Here is a 26,736-nt window from a genome sequence, read left to right as displayed (position 1 = left end):
CCTACATGTTGAAGAAAAGGGGCTGTCTATAGAGTCCTGGTGTGGTGCTGTAGGATAAGTACTAGACTGGGAACTGGAAGGTCCATGATTGAAACCCACCAGACACTCCCCAGATATCCTGTATAGGATCACTCTGAGTTGGAACCAACTAGATGGTATTTAACGGTAACAACATTTCTTAATCCCACCCCAGGCAGCTTGCTTGAGGAAGAATTTTTTCCTCTGGACTTTAAAAAAGCAACAACCAAACCCACTGTTGGTCAAGTTGATTCTGACTCTTAGCAAGCCTCCAGGATAGAGAAGAAATGTCCTATAGCATTTCCAATGCTATACATTTTTATAGAAGCAGACTGCCACATCTTCCTCCCACAGAGCAGGTAGCAGGTACAAACCACTGACCCTTTGGTTATCAGCAAACTGCTTTAATCATTGTTTTAATCCTTCTCCAGACTTGAGTTTCCTCATTTGAAATGAGAAAATTGGACCAACTGGTTCTAAGCTTCCTTCCGGCTCCCAAGTCCTCAGATCCTCTGGCATGTCTGACCAACATTATGTGTTGTGTGGTTGTTGTTGTTGTTAAGTACCATCATGTCGGGTTCTACTCATAGCAACCCTATATGGGGTTTCCCTTGGTCAGTAGTTCAAACTCACCAGCCACTCCTTGGAAACCCTGTTGTTAAGTGCTATCCAGTCACTTCCTACCCATAGAGATCCTGCATAGTGCTTATCCTATCAGGCCTCCTCAGAAACTCTATTGTTGTTATTAAGTGCTGTGGAGTCAGTTCTAATTCATTGCTACCCTGTATAAGATTTCCAAGGAGCAGCTGGTGAGTTTGAACTGCCAACCTTGCAGTTCAAACCAACCTTATGGCCGAGTGCTTATCCTACAATGCCATACCAGGGGTTCTCGGAAACCCTTGTTGTTGTTGTTAAGTGCCGTGGAGTCAATTCCAGCCCATAGCAACCCTGTGTAGTGAGCTTGAAACACTGTAGTGAGCAGCAGATAGTGAGCTTGAAACACTGACCTTGCGGTTCAAATGACTTTGCAGTCTGATGCATTAGTCCACAGTGCCACACCAGGACTCCTCAGAAACCCTAGTAATCACTACATTCACACATGCACTTTGGATCTTCTCCTAGATTGGATTCAAGCTTCTCCCTTAAAGTTTTGACTAGAACAATAAGGAATATCTATATGTCTTTGGTAGTGTAGTGGTTACAAGTTGGGCTGCTAAACTCAAGGTCAGCAGTTCGAAACTATCAGCTATTCTGTGGGAGAAAGATGGGGCTTTCTGCTCTTGTCACAATTTATAATATCTCAGAAACCCTGTACAGGGTCACTATGCATCAGAACCAACTCCACGACACATGACCACCACCACCAATATGTCTTTGGGAGTCCTAGTGTGGCACTGTAGGTTAAGCACTGGACTGCTAACTGCCATGTCAATATTTCAAGCTCACTAGCTGCTTCTCAGAAAACCTATTAAGGGTCGCTACGAGTCTGAACCAACTGAGTGGCAATTAACAACAACAACAACATACGTCTTTGAAGGGTTATAAGTTGGAATCGACTGGACAATACTGGGTTTGGGTTTTTGGTTTGGAGATTTCTTGAGCCATCTGGATGGTGATGGGACATACTCTCATGAGAACCCTCAGTAGGAGAAAGAAATTATTCAGGACTTACTTCAGGCTGCTTCTAGTCTCAGTGCCTACCAGGGTCTCCCATCTTTTAATCACCTGCACTTAAGAGTTTGTCAGAGGAAAAGAGATGTTCCTCTAGTCATTTTGTTCAACCTTGATGTCTGTCATATGAAAACATCTGCTGAGGTGGGAGAACACAACAGATGCTGGTCACAGGGTTCCAACCTGCTTAGCAGCTTGTCTGCCTGGAGTTCATTGCTGATGTTGCATGTTGTGTGAGATGAAGCTATTAATTGCATGCCCTCCTTTTTCCTTCCCAAGGCCATGCCTTCCCCTTGGGAAAGTTCTAGAAAACCTCAGCTCCAGTAAAGAAGAAACTGCTTCAAATTTCCATATGATATCCCTGCTCTTTGAACTCTGCAAACTCAAGCACCAAGCTAATATTGCTCTAAGTGATTGAGAAAGGAAGCTGAGCCAATGTTGTTATTGTTGTTAAGTGTCTTAAGTCAGTTTCAACTCTTAGCAACCCTGAATAAGTTTTCTAAGGAGCAGCTGGTAGGTTTGAACTGCCAACCTTGAGGTTAGCAATCCAGTGCTTATTCTACAGGTCCACATCTAAGCCATGGGCAGGATCATTTAGGCCAAAATGGGACGAACGGGAGGGGAAGGGAACAAAAGGAGAAAAGAGTCCTTGCATACCTCTGGAATCAGTGCGATTTCAGCAGTTCAGAGGAAGAATGAGGAACCAAAAAATACCAGCAAAGGTGTGGCTATCCTAATGAAGCAGCCCCAGGATTGCATCTCTGATAGTGGGAGTGTTTCTAAGGAAACCAGGATGCCTTCTGGACTTGTCTGTGGTGGTGGGTGTTGGATCACAGCATTCTGCTCAGGATGCTGAGCTCCTCCGCAGGTGTCCCGTGATGACAAAATGTTACACGTACTCAGAAAATCCCCAGAGGCTCAGTAGTGAGGTACTGTAGACCCCTAGCCTCTGCTGAAGAACTAGAGTCCTGTCCACACACCTGCCCCCTTCTCTCTGCATGCCAGGCTAAAAACCTGCCAAGCCCATTCCCCACTGAAACTGACAGATGTTGAAATGGACATCAGATCCAATGGATGGGAGAGCTGAGTGAGTAAAAATAATTGGAAAATGATGAAACTCAGTGTTTGTAACTCCTCAGGGAGTAATTCAAACCAAACCTAATGGTGGGGTGGGGGAGAGCGAAGCCAAAAAGGCAGGGTGAAGTGCCTAAGATATAGCCTTAGGTGAGGAACATCTGTGTTCTCTATTTTAAAAAGACTGTCTGTCTTTTGATCCACCTCTTCCCTTTTATGCCTCAACTCCCTCTCCTACCTTTTACCAAACTTCTGGAAAGAGTCAATAGTCTTTCATCTCCCATTTATTTCTCAAGTCAAATTTCAATAATGTATTGAAATTCAGATTCTTCTCCCAGGCAAAGACTGAGCCTTAGTCTTGTTTGTGTGCACGGTGTTTAAGACATTGTCTGAGATGTAAGAGGCATTCAGTAAACATGAGTTGAAAAAGAAAGAGGAGGGAGGAAGTGTAGACCACCTATGCTCAGTATGTTTCCACCATGAGTTTGCCAGTCTGCCCTTGCTGTGCTGGCCTTCCAGGAGCCTTAGCTCAACCATAGGCATTTCTGTTACCTGTTTACTTAACCTTTTGTCATGACACCTTCCTTGAGAATAAAATAGGTTAGTGTATGTAGCAACTTGGATCAGTGCCTGGCACATAGAAAGTGTGAGCTAAATTGTAGTTGTTGAAGTTCTTGCTTCTGCCCTTTAAAAAAAAAAAAGCCATTGCTGGCCAAGGTCCTCCTGCTCTGTGGCCTTCTCTGCTGAGTCCCCTCTGGGACTGTGAGCTGTTCACAGCTGACCCTCTCACCTGCTCCCTCACCACATTCAGCCCCAAGCTTCTGAACCTTCAAAGGAACCTCCTGCTCTCACATCTTTCTACTTATATTGAAAATCAGCTTGCTTGTCACCAAGCAGGAAGTCAGCCTGCAGCAAAGCATCAATATATTCCTAAACAGGGCTGGGGAACTCTAGTATAGCTCCTGCTTCCTGTTCGCATCCACAGTGGCTCTTTCTGTATGTTTGGCTACCAGGAAGCCTGTGTTGTCTCAATTCAGTTGCTATGTTGCTGCACACCCAGGCAGGACTCTGGGTAGCTTTTTGTGTGGCTAAGTGTATTTGTTTCCCAGGACTACCATAATGAAGTATCATAAGCCTTGTGCCTTAAAACAACAGAAGTTTATTCTCTCACAATTCCCCAAGTCAGAAGTCCAAAATCAGGGAACCCATAGTGCCATGCTCCTTCCAAAGGCTCAAGGGAGGATGGCTTTCTTGCCTTGATTTGTATCTCATGGCTGCTGTCAATTCCTTGCACCAACTCCATCCCTCCCATTGGTGGTCACGTTCATGTTACCATTTCTACTCTGTGACGGTTATCCCACAATGGCTCAGGCCACCTCTCCAATGCACCTGGGAATCAAGGAATGCATGTTTTCTCTTTAAGGCCCCTGGGCTTAAAGAGAGATATTGCTTTTATTCCACAAGGGCTTGGTCTCAACAGGAAGACGGATAGGATCTTACAAATGCATAGCGTCAGATTAAAGACACATACTCTAGATTCAGGTTGATTTACATTAAAATCTCAGCTCCACCATTTATTTGTTGTTGCTGTTACGTGCTTTCCAGTTGATTCTGACTCATAGCAACCTTATGCACAACAGAACAAAACACTGCCCTGTCCTGAACCATCTTTACAATTGTTGTCATGCTTGAGCCCATTGCTGCTGCCACCGTGCCAGTGCATCTCATTGGTGCTCTTCCTCTTTTTTGCTGACTGCTCACTTTACCAAGCAGCATGTCTTTCTCCAATGACTGGTTCCTCCTGATAATATGTCCAAAGTACAAGAGAGGAAGTCTCAGCATCCTGGCTTCTAAGGAGCATTCTGGCTGTACTTCCTCCAACACAGATTTGTTTGTTCTTCTGGCAGTCCTTTGTACTTTCAATATTCCTCTCCAACACCATAACTCAAATTCATCAGTTCTTCTGTGTTCTTCCTGATTCATCGTCCAACTTTCACATGCATCTGAAGCTACTGGAAATACTATGGCTTGGGTCAGGTACACCTTCGTCCTCAAACTGACGCCTTTGCTCTTGAACACTTTAAAGAGGTCTTATGCAGCAGATTTGCCTAATGCAATATGCCAATTGATTTCTTGACTGCTGCTTCCATGAGAATGAACTTTCTGTTAGTTTGTCATACTGTGGTGGCTGGCATGTTGCTTTGATGCTGGAAGCTATGACACTGGTATTTTAAATACCAGCAGGGTCACTGAGGGTGGACAGGGTTCAGTGGAGCTTCCAGACTAAGACAGACTAGGAAGAAGGAGAGGCGGACTACTTCTGAATATTTAGCTATTGAAACCTTATGAATAGCAACAGAATATTGTCAGATATGAAGTTCTGGTGTGGTGCTGCAGGATAATGCGCTGGACCACAAGGTCATTGTAAACTTCATGCTTGGCAGTTTAAACCCAGCAGCTGCTCCTTGAAAACCCTATACAGGGTCACTATAGGTTGGAGCCAATTTGACGACACTTAACAACACCAATTGTCAGATAGAGTGCCTGGAGATGAAAAACCCTGTTTGTTAGCTGTGGGATTTTGGACAAGTTATCAAAGAGGTTATCGAACTTTTCTTTATTTCAACTCCTCATCTATAAAATGGGGAGTATGTAACTTTTATCTCATATAATTGAATGGGACTATGAACATAAATATAAATATAAATCCTGCTGTGGAATAAAGCACTGAACCACACGGTTGATTTGAACCACAAGGTCAGCAGTTCAAACTCACCAGGTACTCCTTGGAAACCCTATACAAGGTTGCTATGAGTAGGAACTGACTCGACATCACTTAACAACAGCAACAATCATATAAAATAGAGCCTGGTACTTTTAAGTCCTAGGTATCATGAGTTTTATGGAAAACATTAGTATCAGTCGTATTCTATCTTCAACTTTCCTCCCTTTCCTGCCCCTCTCATCTCACAGACTGGTGTCTCTCATCTTGTCTTGTCAAATAGGGAAATCTTTTCTCATACCCTTTTCTTTCCATTTCCTTAACCTATATACCAAGACTGCATTTTGCATATATTTATTTAAAATCTAAGGATTTGGCATCTTTCTTCTCAAGGTCCTTTGATGACAAGCCCTATCGATGCTGACCTCACTTTTCTGAGTCCAAATGGGTTCATTGTGGCATTGTAAGATGAGCAATGGACTGTGAGCCACAAGGAGGGTGGCTCGAACCCATCAGCTGCTCCTTGGGAAACCTATACAGGGTCTTTATGAGTCAGAGCCAACTCAAGGGCACTTAACAACAACAGTGGTATGAGGGGGTTTCAAAAAGTCCATGGAAAAATTCCATTTTTCATTGAAAAGTTCCATTTTTCATTGAAAAGTTCCATTTTTCATTGAAAAGTTCCATTTTTCATTGAAAAGTTCCATTTTTCCATCATCTTTTTGAAGCCCCAAGGGTTTGGGTTCAAGGTACATGTGGTAAATGTGTCACTTAACTTCCCACATGGTTTCTTCACACGTCAATCCCCTGAGATCTTGGTTGGAGACCCCAGCTCTCAGAGGTGGGGCTTAGAGAGAAGCTCTAAGTCAGCGGTGGCTGACTCTCTGCATTTGCCTCCCGGTGCAGGACTCAGGAATCGACATCGGGGACATCACTGCGCGAAAGGCTCTGAGGAAGCAACTGCAGTGCAAGACCTTCCGATGGTACCTGGTCAGCGTGTACCCTGAGATGAGGATGTATTCGGACATCATTGCCTACGGGGTGGTAAGGAGCCTTCTCCTCAGTGCTCCACTCAAGATGCACACAGAACCAGGCAGGAGAGAGACACAGGCAGTAAGGTGAACGGATGAGGAGCCTCTCCCACATGAGGGCCCGTGAGAAGCTGGTTTCTGCAGCAGTGAGGCAGCCTAGGCTACCACAGCTGAGATCTGCCCATTCCCTTGGTCCATCTCTCCTCCTTGTGCATAATCACCAATCTTCTGTATTGCCTTGTGTGCCTGAATCTGGGTGTTCACAATGCATGGCCACTTCAGGAGGCACTGTGTCCTGGACTTGGAAGGCTGGAGCAGTCAGGGACTACAGCTTGCTGAAGATTGTAAGGCAGCGTAACAAACACTGGTGGTACCCAAGTTTCCGTTCTTGGAGGTTCTTTCAACCGCCTCACGTACCTGCCCAATCCAAGGGCTTTATGCCTTCCAACTATGTACAGGGAGTCCTGGTGTGGCACTGTAGGATAGGCACTGGACTGCTAACCACAAGGTCGGCAGTTCAAACCCACCAACCACTCCTAGGAAACCCTATATAGGGTCACTATGAGTCAAAATTGACAGCAACAACAACCACATACAGAGCCTCTCTGAAAGGAGTTCTGAGCAATGAAACACTCTTGAGTTCACTGCATTTTAAGGGATCTTTTAGCATCACTTACACAAAGCAGTTCTCCTGGCAGGAAGCAGTAGAATGGGAAGGGGTGGATCATAGGGTTTGAAGTCAGGTGGACCATGAATCTTCCCAGATAAGTGTCTTAATTTCTATGAACATCAGTGTCTTCTTATGTTAAACAGGGTAAACAAACAATGTCTCCATAAAGTAGAAGAAAATTTAAGATATTTAAATGTATTTTCTGTCTCGAGTTAAAATACTTTGAGTTAATAAACTGCTGCATTCATATCCCCAGCACCATACAACTCTTAAGATGTTTTAAATGTTAGTTGATTGCTTTTTTGGTTTCTCACCTGATTTGAGCTGAGTTACACTGTTAACAGATGAAGTTTGTTTTATGCTTACTATCAGTTAAGTCCTCAACATTACCATCAAAACAATACAGGGCTTTCCTCTATAGCTTTTTTTTCTAGACAGGGAAAGAGAGAGGCAAAGTGACTTGCCCATGTTTTCAACAAAAACAGCTGCTGTTGAGTCAATTCAGACTCATGGAAACCCCATCTGTGTCAGAGCAGACCTGTGTTCCTCAGAGTTCTCAGTGGCTGATTTTTGGAAGTACAATGCCAGGCCTTTCTCCGGAGGCACCTCTGAGCAGATTCAAACCACCAGCCTACAAACTATTATTGGTTAATAGCCAAGCGTTTAATGGTTTGTACCACCCACAACTTATAAACGGTGAAACTGAGTTCACAGCACCAACTTCTGATACCATTCTGATACCCCTCTTTGAAGAGTCTTCCCTTAGATGTTTTTAATACTCCAGGATGAAAACAAAACAGAACTGAGGTTTCTTCCACTGATGACCTGTGTTCAGCACTATTTAAAGTCTGCCTTGCCAGGAAAATCAAATGGGCAGAGCATTGGCCTAGAGGCCTCAGACACCTTTCTGAGACATTGGACTCAATGTTATTTAGGGGTCTCCCAAGGCTAATGTCCTGGGATTCTAAAGGAGACAAAGCCAGGATCTGTGAACATCTCGGGCCTCTGTTGTCTAGGTGGCCAGCCTGTAGGAGGAGATCTGCCCACCAGCCTCTTGCCTCTCCCCTTCTCAGACTGGTGCATATCATATGTCAGGAGACTATTCAGCTGATGCTGCCCTGCTCTTCTCTGAAGTTCCAGCTCCTCTCATCACCATGGAAACACACTGGCCCGAGGAGTGCCCATCAGCCCCATCTACATCCCCATAAGGAGCCTGTGGACACAGCTTCTGCTGATGGCCCTCCACTGTCCTATTGGTGTGTGTTCTGAATGGCTAGTCCTGGACCAGTCTAACATGATAGTTATATTACTATGGCTCCAGAGAAACTATTGACCCAAAGCCTGTGAGTCATAGCAAACTTTTGGACTCATGTTCTCCACTGTGCTGCCAGAGTAGCTGAACAGGATTAGCCAAACTTACCCAGAGATACAGAGGAAGCCACAGCAGAGGAGTGTGTGCATGGGCCCATTGTAATTCTGGGTCTTGCGTAAAGGCATCAATGTCTTACTTTATGTACATGTGTAGCGGGTTTACATGCAGCACCTCCCCCCTCAATGCCACACCCCAAGCCTTTGGCTGATTAAATAGTAAGTGGCGTATACAGAATCATATTCTTACATGAGTAGTAATACGCTTATGTGAGAATATGCTTGCTTGCAAAGAGCATAATGAGCCCTTCACGTGAGCAACTGGGTAAAGAGGGAGAAGCAGGATGCAGCCACAGGAGGCAAGAGATTTGCTGCATTGGAATCATTCTGCCTGATGATTACCTTCATTCTGAAATGAAGAAATCTAAAATCCACTCAGGTACAGAGTTTCTTTTTATTTCTTTCCAACTCGTGCCCAAACTGCATTGTTCCAATCAATAACTTCTCCTGGGACTCACAGTTGGGTCAGTATCAAGTCTATTGCCCAGCCCCCTAGTGCCCATTAATAGGTTCCATAAATAACTGCTACAGGAAGAAGGGCAGTGGGTCCTGTTGTGTGAGCATGGGTGTCCCTGGGACCACTGAACTACAGACCCAGATGTGAGTTGTTGTTGTTGTTGTGAGGTGCCATTGAGTTGGTACCAACTCATAGCGACCCTTTGAATTAATCCTGCCCTGGTGCTGGCAGGACAAGCAGCGCAACATCTTGGAGGCAGGCGTGCTTGGATTCTAAATACTAGCTTTGCCATTTATTCACCGTGTAACGTTGGCAATTGGCAAAATCTTCAGTGTCCTAGTAACGCCATTTTATTTGGCATCTTTTCCAGTCTCAGAATTCCAGCCATTTGCATGATGGAAAGAGCTTGGGGTTTTGAGTCAGACGGACTCCAGTTCAGCTGCATGTTGTACTGTGAGACCTTGGGAATCCCATTCATCTGTTCACTTTCTTCAATAAATATTTAGTGTCTACTGTCTGTCCTTGTGGTACAGTAGTTAAGAATTCAGCTGTTAATCCAAAGTTTAGTGGTTTGAATTCACCCAGAGGCTTTGCAGGAGAAAGACTTGGCAGCCTGCTTCTGTAAAGATTACAACCGAAAATAACGCCGTGGGGCAGCTCTACTGTCACATGGAGCTGCTGTGTAATCGGCACCGGCTTGCATGCACCTGACAACTGGGAGCCCGACCGGTGTGGGATAAAGGATGAGAAAGACTTTGACCCCACTCTAGTGAAGAAGCAACAAGATATACTAAGTGCTACAGTAGAGTCCTTCTGGGGTGCAAACAGTTAATGCACTCAACTACTAACATAAAGATTGGTGGTTCAAGGCCACCCAGAGGTGCCTCAAAAGAATTGGCCTAATAATATGGCTGCTGATTGTGTCTAGCTCCTGGTTTGATGTGTAGTGCCTAAGGTCTTATAAGTTTGCAAGTATCCATCTAAGACACAACAATTGGTCTCTATTAACTGGGAACAACTGAGGAAGAAGGGTATAGGATGTGGCTGATTACCTCCATGAACAACTGCTTCTTTGCCATGAGACCAGCAGAGCTGGATGGTGCCCCTGGACCTCTACTGAACATTTTGATCCAAGATTCCATAGAAGAATCCTGATTAAAATTGGGGAAATGTAGAACAGTATTTAAAATTCTCATAAACCCCAGACTTCCTGGGACCATGAAGGTCGAATGAGCTCCTGAAATAATTGCCCCTTAAACCCAAAAGATCCCCTAAAATCTTCCTAAAACAAAACAATAATTTGGCTTAACTATTTAAAAATAAACGAGAGAGAGAGAGAGAGATCTGCCTTAAGCATTATGCTCTTTTATGAACTATCTATATGAGGTAAAAGTAGTAACAGCAGATGGAAAGATAGACAGGAACCTGAGCATGGTGAGTTCCTGTGAAATGGGTGAAGAACGACCCAGAAAAGGAGAATGGGAATGATTGTACAACTCCAAGAATGTCATCAGTGTCGCTGAATGGAACATGTAAAAGCTGCTGAATTGGTGTATGTTTGTATTGTAAGTTTGCAACAGCAACAAAAGAAAAGGCCTGGTGAGCTACCTCTGAAAAATTAGTCATTGCAAACCCACGGCATTACCATGAGTCCTAATCAGTTGGACAGCAACTGGTTTGGTGTTTTGTTTTGAGCAGTTCGAAACTACAGCGGTTCTGTGGGAGAAAGATGAGGCTTTCTGCTCGATATACAGCCTCGGAAACCCTGTGCAGGGTCACTATGAGTCGGAACCGACTCCACGGTACTTAACAACAACATAGTAAAAGAGTAGTCCCACTGTAGTGCTGTAGGATGAGCCCTGAACTGCTAACCACAGGGTCAGCAGTTCAAACCCACCAGCCCCTCCTTGGAAACTAGGGTCGCTATGCGTCAGAACCAACTTGGCGACGCTTAACAACAACAACGTTGTAAGAGAAATGGGGGGGTGGGGGGGAGGTGCTAGTGAATTGTAGAGCAGGCCTTACCCCCAGGCTGTGTCAAGGAAGTCTTCCAAAGTGGAAGATAAGCTGAGGCCCTAAGGAGAAGCGGAAGAGGAGGGTTTAGTCAGGCAAAGAGAAGCCAAGCCAGCATGTGGAAGCATCCTCACAACTGGATCAGCATTACACCACCGTCCTTCATCCTTTAAAGAGATCATGTTACCCACCTGGCTGGAGTATTCTGAGGCTTAGATGAGCTAACCTATGGAACGTACTTCACCTGGTACCTGGCATGCAGATGCATTCATAAAGCCAGTTTCCCCAAATGGCTCTCAGGAAGGTGATAGCAGGACTAATAGCAGCTAACAATTATTACTCATTTGCTGTTTGTCAGGTCCTGCACTCAACACTTGTATTGTTTCACTTAGTCCTCCTAACAGCCCTATGAGGTCAGCACTATGATCATCCCTATTTTAGAGAAAAGAAAACAGACAGTAAAGAGTAAAGACCACACAGCTGGAGCCAGAATCCCGGTCCCAGTCTATCTGTCTCAAACACATCACTAAGCCACCTACTTAATGAAGAGGGGTGACCCAGAGCCAGGGACACTTATTAAAAGGCACACACCCCCTCACCCGAACCCACGGGAAAAACAAGCCTGACGCCAGGACCCTCTGGGCCTTCTCTTTGCAATAACAACAGGTCTCACTAATGGATTGCCTCACTTGGCTTTAGATGTGATACCCACCCCTCCACCCTCAGCAGAAGTCCAGAATGTGTTTATGTGTGTTCCCCGCACACAGGCAAGCCACAGCCAGTTTACAGTGCCAAATCTGCAGCATAGATGCTTCTGGGGCCCCTGTCTGGGGAGATTGTCTTCAGATCTCTAAGGTCAGGAGAGAGGATTTTGATTCTGTCCCTTGTTCCCTGTGAAGAGCAGCGTGTGTACAGAGCACATGTGTGCTTCTGGTTTTCTGGTTCATTTCATGCCCCTTCATTGAGTTCATCCCATTTCTGTCACAAGACATCAGAACTACAAAAACTCAGCCACTGTTTGTCTCTGCCCTTCTCCGGGTAGATGACCCACCTGCAGTCCACTGAAGAGAGATATATTTTTGTAAACTTTTTATTGTGGTTTGGGTGAAAGTTTACAGAGTATATTAGTTTCTCACTCAACAATTTACACACATTTTTGTTTTGTGACATTGGTTGCAATCTCCAATGTAACAGTTGTTGTTGTTGTTGTTATGTGCCATGGAGTCGGTTCTGACTCATAGCGACCCTGTACAGGGTTTCTGAGGCTGTAAATCTTTACAGGAGCAGAACGCCTCATCTTTCTCCCATGGAGCAGCTGGTAGTTTCAAACTGTTGACCTTGTGCTTTGCAGCCTGATTCATAACCACTACACTACCAGAGCTCCTTATAATGTAACAGTACTCTTCCCAATTTCTCTCTTGGTTTCTGTTTCCATTCATCCTTCTTTCCTGTCCTTTCCTGCCTTCCGAGTTTGTTTGGGGGTAAATGCTGCCTTTTGGTCTGCTGTGGTTGAGTGTTCTAAGATGTCTGTTTTTCCATGATGCTATGATTCACTTCATAGGCCTGTCTAGTGTTTCGTTCAAAGTTGAACTAAAGGAGTGAATCTCTTTTGATTGCTAAGGTGAGAAGTGCATTTCAGCTAGCTCAGGTTAAGGATGGTAGAAGGTAGACCCGCCAGGCTCTTTATGGATTGGAAACTGAAATATGCTGGACCAGGAGAGTACTCAAGCTGAGAGCCATGGCTAGGGCACAGTGATCTCTCCTGTCTAAGTCTGTCTGCCTCTCCTTGATCACAGTTGGCTTCTCTGCTTGCACACATAGGTCCTCATTTCCAATATCACTGGCCACTACCCACTGACTGCAGTCTCCAGTTCTCTTATTTAGATTCCTAAAACAGGATTCGAGAATGAATGATGAGATGGTCAGACTCCAGAGAGAGAAGATGGAGGGGAGACAGGAAAGGAAAGTGAATTAATAACACAGTATAAGCTGTAGATGGGTGTCCACCGATCTTCTCAGTTGACTGGTGATCAGAGTCTTGTGGACTGTGCCCTTTCTGTAGGCTAAGAGTGAACTTAAGCCTGAAGGGAAAGTTGAATATTGGAACTCTTACCCAGACATTGCCATGGGGCTGTAGGAGACAGTGAGGAATACCTTCTGTCTTATCCTTTCATCAGACCTGTTCTGGAGACCCCTTATCTGCTATGGCAAAACTCTCGCTAGATCTGCAAGAGGCTGAAAGGCCCTGGTCCCAGAGGATGCCCTAGACCTGAACACAGCTAACATGTTACACACTTTGCCCAACTCCCAGAGGCAAAGACTTATCTCCATGGATCACCGAAGGCCATCATACCACCCCTGTGGAAATACTGGGAATTAAGAGCCTACCACCATTTATGTGTATGTGTGTATCATTTATTTTCACCCTATCTACTGTTTCAAAAAGGAGCTCTGGTAGTGTAGTGGTTACAAGTCAGGCTGCTAACCTCACAGTCAGCAGTTCGAAACTACCAGCTGTTCCACGGGAGAAAGATGAGGCTTTCTGCTCCTGTAAAGATCTGCAGCCTTGGAAACCCTATGCAGGGTCGCTGTGAGTTGGAACCGACTCCACGGCACACTACCACCACCACCACCACGCTTTCAAAACACAGTTTGCTATTTAACTAGATGTGGATGTTGTCCCTTCAAAGGACGCTGATCTTTCCTCAGCTCCTTAAGGCAAGACAAAATCTCATGCTTGTTGCTTTCCATAATATTCAATGGGCCTTGGGTGGATGCTGGAAACAGAGTATGTGGCTGTGGAATGCCTGCTTCTCCTGATTTAATGCAATTACTTTCTCTTTCTTTTTCTTTGGTGTGGCCATCTCTCCTGTGATGTTCAGCTGCAGAACTCCCTGAAGACTGATTTGTGTCTTGATCAGGGACCAGACACAGAGAATGTTCCCATTATGTACATCTGCCATGGGATGACGCCCCAGGTGAGTCTCTTGAGGGAGCCAAGTGACAGGGTGTGTGCATGGGTGTGTCTGATGTGGGGAAAGCTGTCATACATTGGGTCCAGAGGCAAACAGGCTGTTCATTAGGATGTGTACCTATGAAAAAATGAGGGTGGTCACACTGGACTTGCTTGAAAGGAGGTTGGAGGAGTAGATGCTCGGATGCTAGGATGGGGTGGGCTGAAGGCAGTGTGACTTTTTTCAAAGAGGAATACCTCCTTTGGGAAAGTTATGGATACGTCACAGTCCTGGTTCCAGGAGCTACTCCCTCCTCTAGAGGGATGGATCTAGGGCTTCTCCCAAACATTTGGATGACTCAAGAACCCCTCTGAGTGTATTTCAGAAACCCTTTGGTGCATCATAGCTGAAGCCAAAATTTATAGCTTTGGGACTCCTTTCCAGTTCTTATGACCTTCACCTGCTAAAGAATGAAGGTGTGCTACCAGGAAAATAAGTTACCCTGGAAAATTCTACATTCATGATCTAGTTCTCAGATTCCCAAAGAGGATGCCGAGACACAAGTAAGGGAAATAGTCTATTCAACAATGTGCAGTGGACAACAAGTGACCTAGAGTACTATAGACTGACCTGTTCTGACTTAACAACCATTTCAGACTTTGTTATCTTAACCCCAGAAATACATAATGATAAAAATTACATATCTCTGACTATCAGATATGAATCTTTGTGCAATTGCAATTTAGTGTTTCAAAGTGTTGTTACCTGCCTAAACACATGACTGAAGAACGTGATGATATTTGTGTTACTTTATGTAAGAACACAAAGACTTCCAGGGGGTTGCATTATGATTTCTGTACCTCATTATTTTGGTGGGCTAAGCTTCTGTGATGTCAACTGCAAATCAGCAAATTAAACTATAGCAATTCGTTTTTTATTACTACAATGCTGTCACATCTTCAAATCGATGGTGATTATTTCTGTAAAGATTTTATTGAAGTTTCACATACAAACAGAAGGCATACAAACTGTAAGTGTACAGCTTAGTGAATTTTTACAGAGGAAACATATTTTATGTAACCAGCACTCAGATAAAGAAAAAAGCTTATTGTCTGATTTTGAACTTTATATAAGTAATATCAGATAGTATATACTCACTTTGGCTTCTTTCTTTCGTCATGTTTGTGAGTTGTAGTTTGTGCATTTTCATTACTGTATAGGATTCCATTTTATAAATATGCCCTACTTCAATGTAACACTGTAGGATAAGCACTTGATCACAAGGTCAGGTTTGAACTGCAAGGTCGGTGGTTCAAACTCACCAGCTGCTCCTCGGAAACCATAAACAGAGTCAATATGAGTCAGAATCAACTCGAGAGCACACAACAACCAAAACAACATACTTCATTATTTATTCTACCATTTATAGACATTTGTATTGTTGACAGTTTTGTACTATTATGAATACAACTGCTATGAACATCCTTACTCATGTCGTTGGCACATATATACACCCATTTCTGTTGGTCACATATGCTGTTTTTGCTGTTAAGTGCCTTCGAGTCAGTTCCGACCCATAGCGACCCTATATAGGGTTTCCAAGGAGCAGCTGGTGAGCTTGAACCGCTGACCTTGCAGTTCAAATGACTTTGCAGTCTGGCGCATTAACCCACAGTGCCACACCAGTTGGTTACATATGTGGGGTTACAATTGCTGAGTCAACTGCGTAGCTTTAGTAGACACGAGCTAAACATTTTTCCATAGTGGTTGTACCCATTTTTACTCCCACTCACCATATATTAGAGTTCCAGTTGCTCCCAACTCTCATCAACACTTAATATTGTTGTCTGTCTTCAAAACTATAGCCATTTGGGAGCACGGCAGGATAGTAGTAGTACATTATGGTCTTAATTTGCATTAAATTGCATTTATTTGCATTTTCCTGATTATCAGTGCTATCAGGCATCTGGCTGTTTAGCCCAGAACATACTCATGTGGTACCTGAATGTGAACTAAGACAGCCAGGTCACAAGAGCTTTGACTTTTTTGGAAATTCCAGGAATTTACTTATGATCCAGGTGATAATTTTTCTTTGAACAAACTTAAATATCCACAGGGGTGGGTGTTTATCTGGACCACTAGACAAAGGGTGGGTATGGTGGGTATCAGCCTGAACAGAGAGAGACTGCCAGTCCTGCACCAGCTGCAGATGATTCAATATGAGGCCATCTGTGTTGTAATTAAAAGCACGGATTCTGGTGCTAGGTTGCCAGGATTCAAATTCCAGCTCTAAGATTTTCTGATTGTGAAACTGTGATCACATTTATATATCTGGGCCTATTTTCTAATTTGCAAAATGTGATTTAATAATATAGATTATTGTGAGGATTAAATACATGTAAGACATTTAAAATAGTGCCTGGTTCCTAGTAAGTGCTCAATAAAGGTGAGCGTTATTATTGTTGTAATAATATTATTACTACACATTAAGCCTGATTCTCAATCAGTGTAAGCAACCTCAAGCTTCTAGCCCCAACCTACATTGGACTGACTTTCTTTGACCTCATGACTTATTTGCCATGGGTTACTGCTCTGATCAAAATCCACCATAGCAAAAATACAGTAGAGTAGGGGTAAGGGCAGTGAACTGGCCATCAGGAGATAGGAGGCCTCGACTTGGTCTTCCCACATATTTGCAATGATTAAGATTAAGGTATCATTACCTTAATCTTCTCTGTACCATTGGTTTGTCTTTATGGATGCAGGAACTTAAGTATGACTTATATTGACGTATAGTTTTATAGTTCACAAATCTTAAGTGTACAGTTCAATAAATTGCTGTATTTGCATAAACCTCTATAATAACCACCCAAGTTAAGACAGAGAAGAATGTCTTCATCCCAGTGGGCTTTCTTGTTCCTCCTCAATACTCCCTCCCAAAGCTAATGACTATTCTATTATCTGTAACAATTGATTAATTTCATCTGGGCCTGACTTATCTGCAAACTGAGGAAATTGGACTGCGCCATCTCTAGACCCAGCTTTTCCAACTTACAATCCATTTACCCCTCTTTTGGCCTGGGAAGCCTTGAGTTTGTGCTATTGTTGTTGTTACTGAGTGCCAGCGAGTCCATTCCGACCCACAGTGACCCTGTATAGGGTTTCTGAGGAGCAGCTGGTAAGCTTGAACAGCCGACCTGTTCAAGCTCATAATGAGCCCATGCAAAGCAGAACAAAATGTTCATAATGAGCCCATGCAAAGCAGAACAAAATGTTGACTCATAATCGACCCATGCAAAGCAGAACAAAATGCTGACTCATAATCGACCCATGCAAAGCAGAACAAAATGCTGACTCATAATCGACCCATGCAAAGCAGAACAAAATACTGACTCATAATGAGCCCATGCAAAGCAGAACAAAATGCTGACTCATAATCGACCCATGCAAAGCAGAACAAAATGCTGCCCGGTCCTGCACCATCCTCCATCCTCATAAATGTTGTTACACTTGAGCCCCTTGCTGATGCCACTGTGTCTATCCATCTCCTTCTCTGATCCTCCACTTTACCAAGTATGATGTCCTTCTCCAGGGACTGGTCCTTCCTGACATTTCCAAAGTATGAAAGATGAAGTTTCTCCATCATGGTTTCTAAGAAACATTCTGGCTATACTTCTTTCAACACAGATTTGCTTGTTTTCTGGCAGTCCATGGTATTTTTAATATTCTTCTCCAACACCATAACTCAAATGCATCAATTTTTCTATGGTCTTCCTTATTCATTGTCCAGTTTTCACTTGTATTTAAGGCTGTTGAAAATATCATGGCTTGGGTCAAGCGTACCTTACTGACATTTTTGCTCTTGACACTTTAAAGAGGTCTTGTGCAGCAGATTTGCCTAATACAATATTTTGTTTCATTTCTTGACTGTTGCTTCCATGAGTGTTGATAGTGGATCCAAGCAAAATGAAGTCTTTGACAACTTCAATCTTTTCTCCATTTATTATGATGTTATTTACTGGTCCAGTTTTGAGGATTTTTGTTTTCTTTACATTGAGATGCAATCCATACTGAAAGCTGTTGTCTTTGATCTTCATCAGCAAGTATGTTAAGTCCTAATTCACTTTCAGCAAGCAAGGTTGTATCATCTGCATATCACAAGTTGTTAATGAGTCTTCCTCCAATCCTGATGCTGTGTTTTGTTTCATATAATCCAGCTACTCGGATTATTTGCTCAGGCTACAGATGGAATAAGTATGGTAAAAGAATACAACCTTGATGCACACCTTTCCTGATTATAAACCATTCAGTATCCCCTTGTTCTATTTGAATGACTGCCTCTTAGTGTATGTACAGGTTCCTTATGAGCACAATTAAGTGTTCTGGAATACCCATTCTTCCCAATGCTATCCATAGCTTGTCGTGATCCACACAGTTTATGCTATGCCTACCAGGCATTCTGGGAGCTACTTACCTTGATTGCTTTGTGAATTAGTTCATTGATGTGCATCTGCAGTGTGTCTCAGATTCAGGTCCCTATAACCCATCCCCAAAGCCACAAGAGCACTCATGTAATCAGTCCATATAGGAACACTGACTCCCAGTTGCTCTCTCTCTCATCAGGTTTGTAAGATGTGCAGCCATTAGTGCTCAGACGTAAGGAGGTTTGGGAACAACCTTGGATCCAGACATATTTCCCAGAAGAGGGAACAGGAATGTGGTGGGAATTTGTAGAGTCAGGACTGCCCGGTGAGTTAGGAAATGCAGAGGACTGGATCTCTCTGGAGTTCTGTGTCCTTGACCTCTCAGAGGGCCATGGCTTAAATTCATCCATCCACCAGGAATGGGTGCAGGGTAAGGGGATGAGGGATGGTGAGGAGGTAGGGCTTCTGGCTGGAAAGGCTTACCAAAAGCATTTGTCAGCCCTCAAGCGCTTCATTGGCTCAAGGAAAAAAATGGGAAAGGAGATAGTCATGGATATACTATCTAAGAAAAAGGTCCAGGTTCATCTCAGAAAGAAAATGTGGACAGATACAGGCCCTAAGAACCCCCAAACTCCCCAGACTTGGTCCTACTGAGGACCTAATGAGACTTCTTAAACACGCATTCCCTCTCCTATTGGTTGTTGTTGTCGTTAGGTGCCATCGAGTCGGTACCGACTCATAATGACTTTATGTACAGCAGAACGAAACACTGCCCGATCCTGGGCCAACCTCACTACTGTTGCCACGCTTGAGTCCATCAATGCTGCCACTTGGCCAATCCATATCATTGGAGGTCTTCCTCTTTTTTCTGACCCTCCACCTTACCAAACATGATATCTTTATCCAGCGACTGCTCCCTCTTGACAATATGTCCGAAGTATGTAGCTCTCAGCAAAATCTTTCTTGTTGCCCTAGCCACAAAGGCCAAGGAGGACCCACGAAAGTTCAAGAAATCACACCAGGATTGCTACATTTAGTTGTGCTTGTTGTTCCCTACACAATTCCAGGAGAGGTGTGCGATGCCTCACACTGTTGTCTGGGGAATAGAGACCATCCCAAGGTGGTCTTTCTGACCTTTGCTAGGAAGGTCACATATTCTCTGGGCATCACATCATGTTTGATAGGAAGCATTAAAATGTTGAAAGGCAAGTGATGAAGCCATATGTAGTGTTTGAGAACCAGACTACCAGTTAACGAGTTGCCATGAAGTCAGTTCTGATCAATGGCAACACCATGTGGGTCAGCGTTGAACTGTGCTTAATAGAGTTTTCAGTGCCTGATTTTTCAGAAGTAGATCAGAGAGGTCAGTCTTCCAAGGCACCTCCAGATGGGCTCAAACCTCCAACGTTTAGTTTGCAGGTGAGTAATGCATTAATCGTTTGTATGGCCCAGGAAAAAGAGAAGAACCAGGGCTTAGGAGTTCTGGTGTGATGCTGTGGGATAATGGTGGTTGGAACTGCAAGATTGGCTGTTCAAACTCACCACCTGCTCCTCGGAATATGAGTTGGGACTGACTCAAAGGCCCTTAACAACAACACCTGGGCTTACATCCCAGTCATAATATCACTTACTACATAGATTCCTCGATGGGTTTCATAACCTCCTTATTCCTCAATTCCCTTACCTACCTAGTAGAGTTTTTATGAGCATTAAATAAATTGATGTACTTTATTATTAAATAAAGCATTTAGACAAAGAATTTTAGCAATCATTCTTCACTACATATTGCCTATCATTATGAGATTATTGTTGTTGTCAAGTGCTGTCATGTTGGTGCTGACTCATAGTGACATTGTATTGGGTTTCCAAAGAGCAGCTGATGGGTTTGAATCACAAACCTTGTGGTCCCCATTCCAGCGCTGATCCTATAGCACCACACCTGATTATTTAATGGATAAAATGACTCAAGATCATGCCCTTGGCTAAAAGAGTAGGACTTGCTTAGCCTAGAAAGATTCAAGACTCCTTCCAATATGCTAAGACATGGATTTTTGACTGAGTATAAGAAAATTCTCTCCAGTCACTGTCTCAGGCAATAGTGACCTCTCCATCTTTAGTGGTGTCTGAGTCAAATTTGGTTGGCTGATAGAGTCCTGGTACGGTGCTGTAGGATTAGCACTGGACTGCTAACTGCAAGGTCAGTGGTTCAAATCTACCAGTCACTCCCTGGAAACCCTATACAGGGTCACTATGAGCTGGAACTGACTCAACTACACTTAACAACAACAACAGGGACAACATGAAAGATTCCACTGTCATTATATAATCTTAAGCTAAGAAATCACTAAGGGCATGCTTAAACTAGAATTCTATGATGTTTAAATTCATTAACTATTTCAAAAAACTATTGTATCAAAAAAAGTGAGTGTGATGTCTACCATGTGCCAGATCCCACTCCTGACCCTAGGGAGCAGTTATGAATCAGAAGTCATTGCCCTTATGAAATTTATGCTCTACAGCTGAAGACAAGCAGTTATTATTATTGTATCTTCAAGTCTTCACAACTGCCAGAGCTTGGACTTTTGTATCTTAAAAATTATACAAGCATAAGTCAAAATGTTGCTACTAGGGTTCCTAGGAGCCCTGGTAGCATAGTGGGTTATGAATTGGGCTGCTAACTGCAAGGTCAGAAGTTCAAATCTACCAGCTTCTTCATGGGAGAAAGATCAAGGTTTCTGCTCCCATAAAAATTTATAGCCTTGGAAACCCTGTACAGGGTTGCTATGAGTTGGAACTGACTCCATAGCACACAACCAGCCACCACTACTAAGGTTCCAGTTCATATATGCACAGTTTAATCCAAACAAAACATAATTAAACATGTCTTTGTGATCAAGGATGTTTGCAGGCAAGGTTTCTCAGTAATATAATCATTTTAGTCTTATTAGGGTGTGTGATAGTGAAGGCTTTGTGTCCACTTGACTGGAACAGGAGTCTCAGTGGTTTGGAAGGTAAGACCCTGTGGGTTAATGTGCTGGACTGCAAAGTTGGTTTGAACTGCAGGTCAGCAGTTCAAGCTCACCAACTGCTCCTTGGAAACCCTATACAGGGTCACTATGGGTTGGAACCGACTTGATGGCACTTCACAACCACAACAAATCCTCCATGATGAGATCTGCTATGAGCAGCCAGTCAATTGAAAAGATGTTTCCTCAGGGGTGTGGAGTTCCATTTTGAAGAATTGGAATATATTGAACACTTGAGAAAACCTTACTTACTTTTCTTTGCTGCACCTGGTTTCTGCATCTGGCTCACCATCCAACTACTGTTTCTTTGGAAATGAGCCTGTGTCTGTTCTTTGTCCGTCAATCCTGGGAGCCATCAACAGCCAGCCGTCTTAGCTGCCTGATCTGCCTGCCTGCCGTCTGACCTGATGATCTCCTACTGATCCTGGAAGTTATCAACAACCAGCCATCTTACCCTGCTGACCTACCCACCTGCCATCTGACCTGCCCACCTTGGTTCATCAGTCCTGCAGCTACATGAGTCAGAAGCCTCTAGCCTGACATCTGACCAATGGACTTGGGACCTGCCCACCTCCACGACTGTGTGAGCCATTTCCTCTCTTTTTATATACAGATATAAGCCTCACTAATTTTGCTGCTCTAGAGAACCCAACCTCTAAAACATTTGGAACCAAGAGTGGTTCATGAGAAACAAAATTATACCAAGTATCACCACCAATAGATCACATATGGGAGAGAAGCAAGGCTCTGAGTGATCCTGTGTTTGATACTTTCCTGCAATTTGTCAGGATGAGAAATATAGAGAATCTGGTTGGTTGAAAACAAAACAAAGGGATCAGTAGTTGGAAAATATGATCTTGGTGATAGAAATGACACTGGAGATCATGATAGAACTTTTCAAGATTAATAATTTATTCATTGCAAGAACCTTTTCCAACAACATAAATGGCAACTATACACATGGGCTTCACCAGATGGAATATGTAGGAATCATCTGTGGGAAGAGACAATGGAGACAATATCATCAGCTAAAGCAAGGCCAGGGCCAACTGCAGAACAGACCATCAATTGCTCATGTAAGTTCAGGTTGAAGTTGGAGAAAATGCAAACAAGTCTATGAAAACCAAAATATGACCTTGAATATATCCCACTTGAATTTAGAGACAATCTCAAGAACTGATTTGATGGATTAGGCAGTAATAACTGAAGACCAAAAGAGTTGAGGGGTGACATCAAGAAATCATACATGAAGAAAGCAAAACCTTATTAAAAAGACAGGAAAGAAACAAAAGACCATACTGGACATCAGAAGAAACTCTGAAACTTCCTGTTAAACATAGAATAGCTAAAGTGATTGGAGGAAATGATGAAGTAAAAGAGCTGAACAGAAATTTTCAAAGGACTTCAAGAAGACAAAGTAAAGTAATTCAATGAAATGTGCAAAGGCTTGGGGTTACAAAACACAAAGGGAAGAATATGTTCAGCATTTCTCAAGCTCAAAGAACTGAAGGAAAATTCTTTCCAAGCCTTGACTCCCAATATTGTAGGGTTCCATGGGCAAAATATTGAACAGTACAAAAGCATCAAAAGATGATGGAAGGCATACACAGTCACTGCACCAAAAAGAACTGATTGATGTTCAACCGTTTCAGGAAGTAGCATATGATCAAGAACCAATGGTACTGAAGGAAGAAGTCCAAGCTGCTCTGAAGGCGTTGGTGATAAACAAGGCTCCAGGAACTGACAAAATGCCAACTGAAGTGTTTCAACTAACTGATGCAGTGCTGGAAGCACTCACTAGTCTTTGCCAAGAAATTCAGAAGACAGTTACCTGACCAACTGATTGGAAGAGATCCATATTGTGCCCATTCCTAAGAAAGGTGAGTCAACAGAATGCAGAAATTATGGAACAATATCATTATTATAACATGCAAGTAAAATTTTGCTGAAGATAATTTAAAACTCTTGCAGCAGTACATCAGTAGGAAGTGCCAGAAACTCAAGCCAGATTCAAAAGAGGATGTGGAACAAAAGATATCATTGCTGATGTCGGATGGATTTTGACTGAAAGCAGAGAGTACCAGAAAGATGTTTACTTGTGTTTTATTGACTACGCACATGCATCTGACTGTGTGAATCATAACAGAATTTGGATCACACAGTGAAGAATGGGAATTCCAGAACATTTAATGGTGCTCATATAGAATCTGTGATTAGTCCAAGAGGCTGGAAGTCAGAAGAAACTCTGAAACTTGCTATTAAGCATAGAGTAGCTAAAGCAACAAAAGCCGTGTTCGAACAGAACAAGTTTATAGTATGTAGTTTAAAATCAGGAAAGGTGTATACCAGGGTTGTATTTTTATCCTACAGTGCCACACCAGGATTAGGTCATACTTAATAAAATTAAAAGGTTATAAAATTATAGATGGATTTATTCAATCTGTAAACTAAACTAATAATCCCAAATCTGGACTACATGAAGAAGAATACAGCATCAAGATTGGAGGATGCTTCATAACCTGTGATATGTAGATAACACAATCTTGTTTACTGAAAGTAAGGAGGACGTGAAGCACTTGCTGATGAAGCTCAAAGAATACAACCTTCAGTACGAATTACAACTGAATTTTAGGAAAACAAAATCCTCACAACTGGACCAATAAACAATATCATAATAAATGAAGAAAATACTGAAATTGTCAAAAATTTAATTTTACTTGGATCCACATTCCGTGCTCATGAAAGCAGCAGTCAAGAATTCAAACCATGTATTGCACTGGACAAATCTGCTGCAAAAGACCTCTTTAAAGTGTTAAATTGGAAAATTGTTGGGTAAAGTAGAGGATCATTGAAAAAGAGGAAGACCCTCCAATGTGATGGACTGACATAGTGGCTGCAGCATTGGACTCAAACATAACAATTGTGAGGGTGAAGCAGGTCTGGGCAGCGGCTCCTTCTGTTGTGCACAATAAGGTCATTATGAGTCAGAATGGACTCTACAGCACGTAACAACAAGCATGATGCTGGGATTTCAAGAGCAGGAAGGATACCAGTATTTTGACTTCTAGTTTCTCTTCCAGTGTTTTATTCATTTATGTATTTATCAAGCATATTGTATTACCTTGTTTTTCATGAAGTGTTCATATTTTGGAAAGTTTCCTTTTCCTTGAAGAATCAATTGGTGTAGTAATAGGATTTTTTTTTTGTGGGTGTGGAACCTCATACAGTGTGGCGCAGTTTATAGAATTCCGGCTCTAAAGGTGACTTGGGCTAGAGAGGAGCTGGGTCATATCTGTATTTAAATCCTATGAGCTATTCTGCTTAACTGTTTACAGCATCTGCTGTGATATATATAGTTGTGATTTCCCCAGGTCTCAGAGAGGGCCCTGCTTAGGAGAAAGCACAGTGTAACTAATCAAATTAGTGACATGAAGCTGCTGGGAAGCATGCTAATTAGTTAATGAGTAAACGTAACCATTTTATTTAAATTAGCAGCAAGTTTCAAGCAATCCTCAAAATAACTGAGAATATTAGCCCTAATTAGTGTAACAGCCTGGAAAATTTCTTCTGACGGTAAAAAATACAATACTGGGTCTCCCCATAGACTCTTTATTTATCCAGTCACTCACTCATTCATTCATTTGCTCATGCAACAAAACATGTATTGAGTATTATTTTATGCCAGAAGTGGAGAGTGGCAGGTCAGCTTTGTTCAGGTCCCTGACCTAATGAAGCTTCAGTCTAGAGAGGGAGACAGACTAAGCTAATAGTGGTTCATGTGTTGCTACATACTGTTCCCAGCTACTCCCAAGCACTTGCTTATTACCCCATGAAAGGAAAGAAAGAGGACAAGGCAGGAACTGAGGATGTTTCCCATTCTTCCTGCCTAAATCTCCTAGACTGTAAAAGGCACGGATGGGGCGGGGTGAGGGGTGGGAAGCTCCTATGAGAAGGTAACTTCTTAACTATAGAAAATGAAAGATGAAAGGGACTTTAATTCTTTCTGGCATATTTATGCTTCAGGAGGTGTTTTTTGCTGGATTTTTGTTTTGTTTTTTGACTCAGAATATAAAGATTCGAGATGAGTCAGAAGCATTCTATTTTAAGTTGGGGAATGAACTCCAGGTTGGATCAGGTGGTTGTTGTTATGTTAAGTGCCCGCAAGTTGGTTGTGACTCAGAGTTACCCTGTACAGGATTTCTGAAGAGCGGCTGGTGGGTTAGAACCACCACTGGCAATTAGCAGTCCAGTGCTTATCTTACAGTGCCATGCCAGGATCAGGTTGTTGTTGTTGTTAGGTGCCATCAAGTCGGTACCGACCCATAGCGACCTTATGCACAGCAGAACAAACCACCGCCCAATCCTGGGCCAACCTCACTACTGTTGCCACACTTGAGTCCATGGATGCTACCACTTGGCCAATCCATCTTGTTGGGGTCTTCCTCTTTTTCTCTGACCCTCCACCTTACCAAACATGATATCCTACTCCAGTGACTCGTCCCTTCTGACAATATGTCCAAAGTATGAGAGATGAAGTATGGCTATCTTGGCCTCCAAGGAACACTCTGGCTTCACTTCTTCCAAAACAGATCTGCTGGTTCTTTTGGCATCCCTTGGCACTTCCAATATTCTCCTTCAACACTGTAACTCAAAAGCATCAATTCTTCTACGGTCTTCTTTATTCACTGTCCAGCTTTCGCACGCATATGAGGTTATTGAAAATACTGTGGCTTGGTTCAGCCACACCTTAGTCCTCAAGATGACATCTTTGTTCTTCAACATTTTAGAAAGATCTTGTGCAGCAGATTTGCCTAATGCAATACATCGTTTGATTTCTTGACTGCTGCTCCCATGAGTGTTGATAGTCGATCCAAAAGAATGAAGCCTTGAAAACTTCAATCTTTTCTCCATTGTTTATTGTTCCAGGGTTAAGGATTTTTGTTTTCTTTACATTGAGATGTAATCCATACCGAAGGCTGTGCTCTTTGATATTTATCAGTAAATGTTTTAAGTCCTCTTCTTTTCAGCAAGCAAGGTTGTATCATCTGCATATTGTAGGTTGTTAATGAGTCTTCCTCCAATCCTGATGCCATATTTTTCTTCATAGAACCCAGCTTCTCGAATTATTTGCTCAGCATACAGTTTGAATAAGTATGGTGAAAAAAAATACAACCTTGTTGCACACCTTTCTTAATTTTAAACCATTCAGTGTTCCCATGTTCTGTTCGAACAACTGCTTCTTGGTCCA

The 26,736-nt window shown here is 42.9% G+C and overlaps 1 protein-coding gene across 1 annotated transcript in view; it reads left to right on the top strand.

The window, feature by feature from the left end:
* Positions 1 to 26,736, top strand: part of GALNT18 (UDP-N-acetyl-alpha-D-galactosamine:polypeptide N-acetylgalactosaminyltransferase 18) — a 468,442-nt gene that overhangs the window by 364,960 nt on the left and 76,746 nt on the right. Inside the window, exons 8-9 of the mRNA XM_006873014.1 lie at positions 6,392 to 6,529; positions 13,967 to 14,062. Of these exons, the coding sequence (XP_006873076.1) occupies positions 6,392 to 6,529; positions 13,967 to 14,062 (234 nt within the window). The remainder of the gene's footprint in view (positions 1 to 6,391; positions 6,530 to 13,966; positions 14,063 to 26,736) is intronic.

The sequence above is a fragment of the Chrysochloris asiatica genome, unplaced genomic scaffold, assembly GCF_000296735.1.
Source record: "Chrysochloris asiatica unplaced genomic scaffold, ChrAsi1.0 scaffold00219, whole genome shotgun sequence".
NCBI lineage: Eukaryota > Metazoa > Chordata > Mammalia > Afrosoricida > Chrysochloridae > Chrysochloris > Chrysochloris asiatica.
The sequence above is the reverse complement of the archived record's forward strand: the minus strand, read 5'-3'. Positions and strand labels throughout refer to the sequence as shown.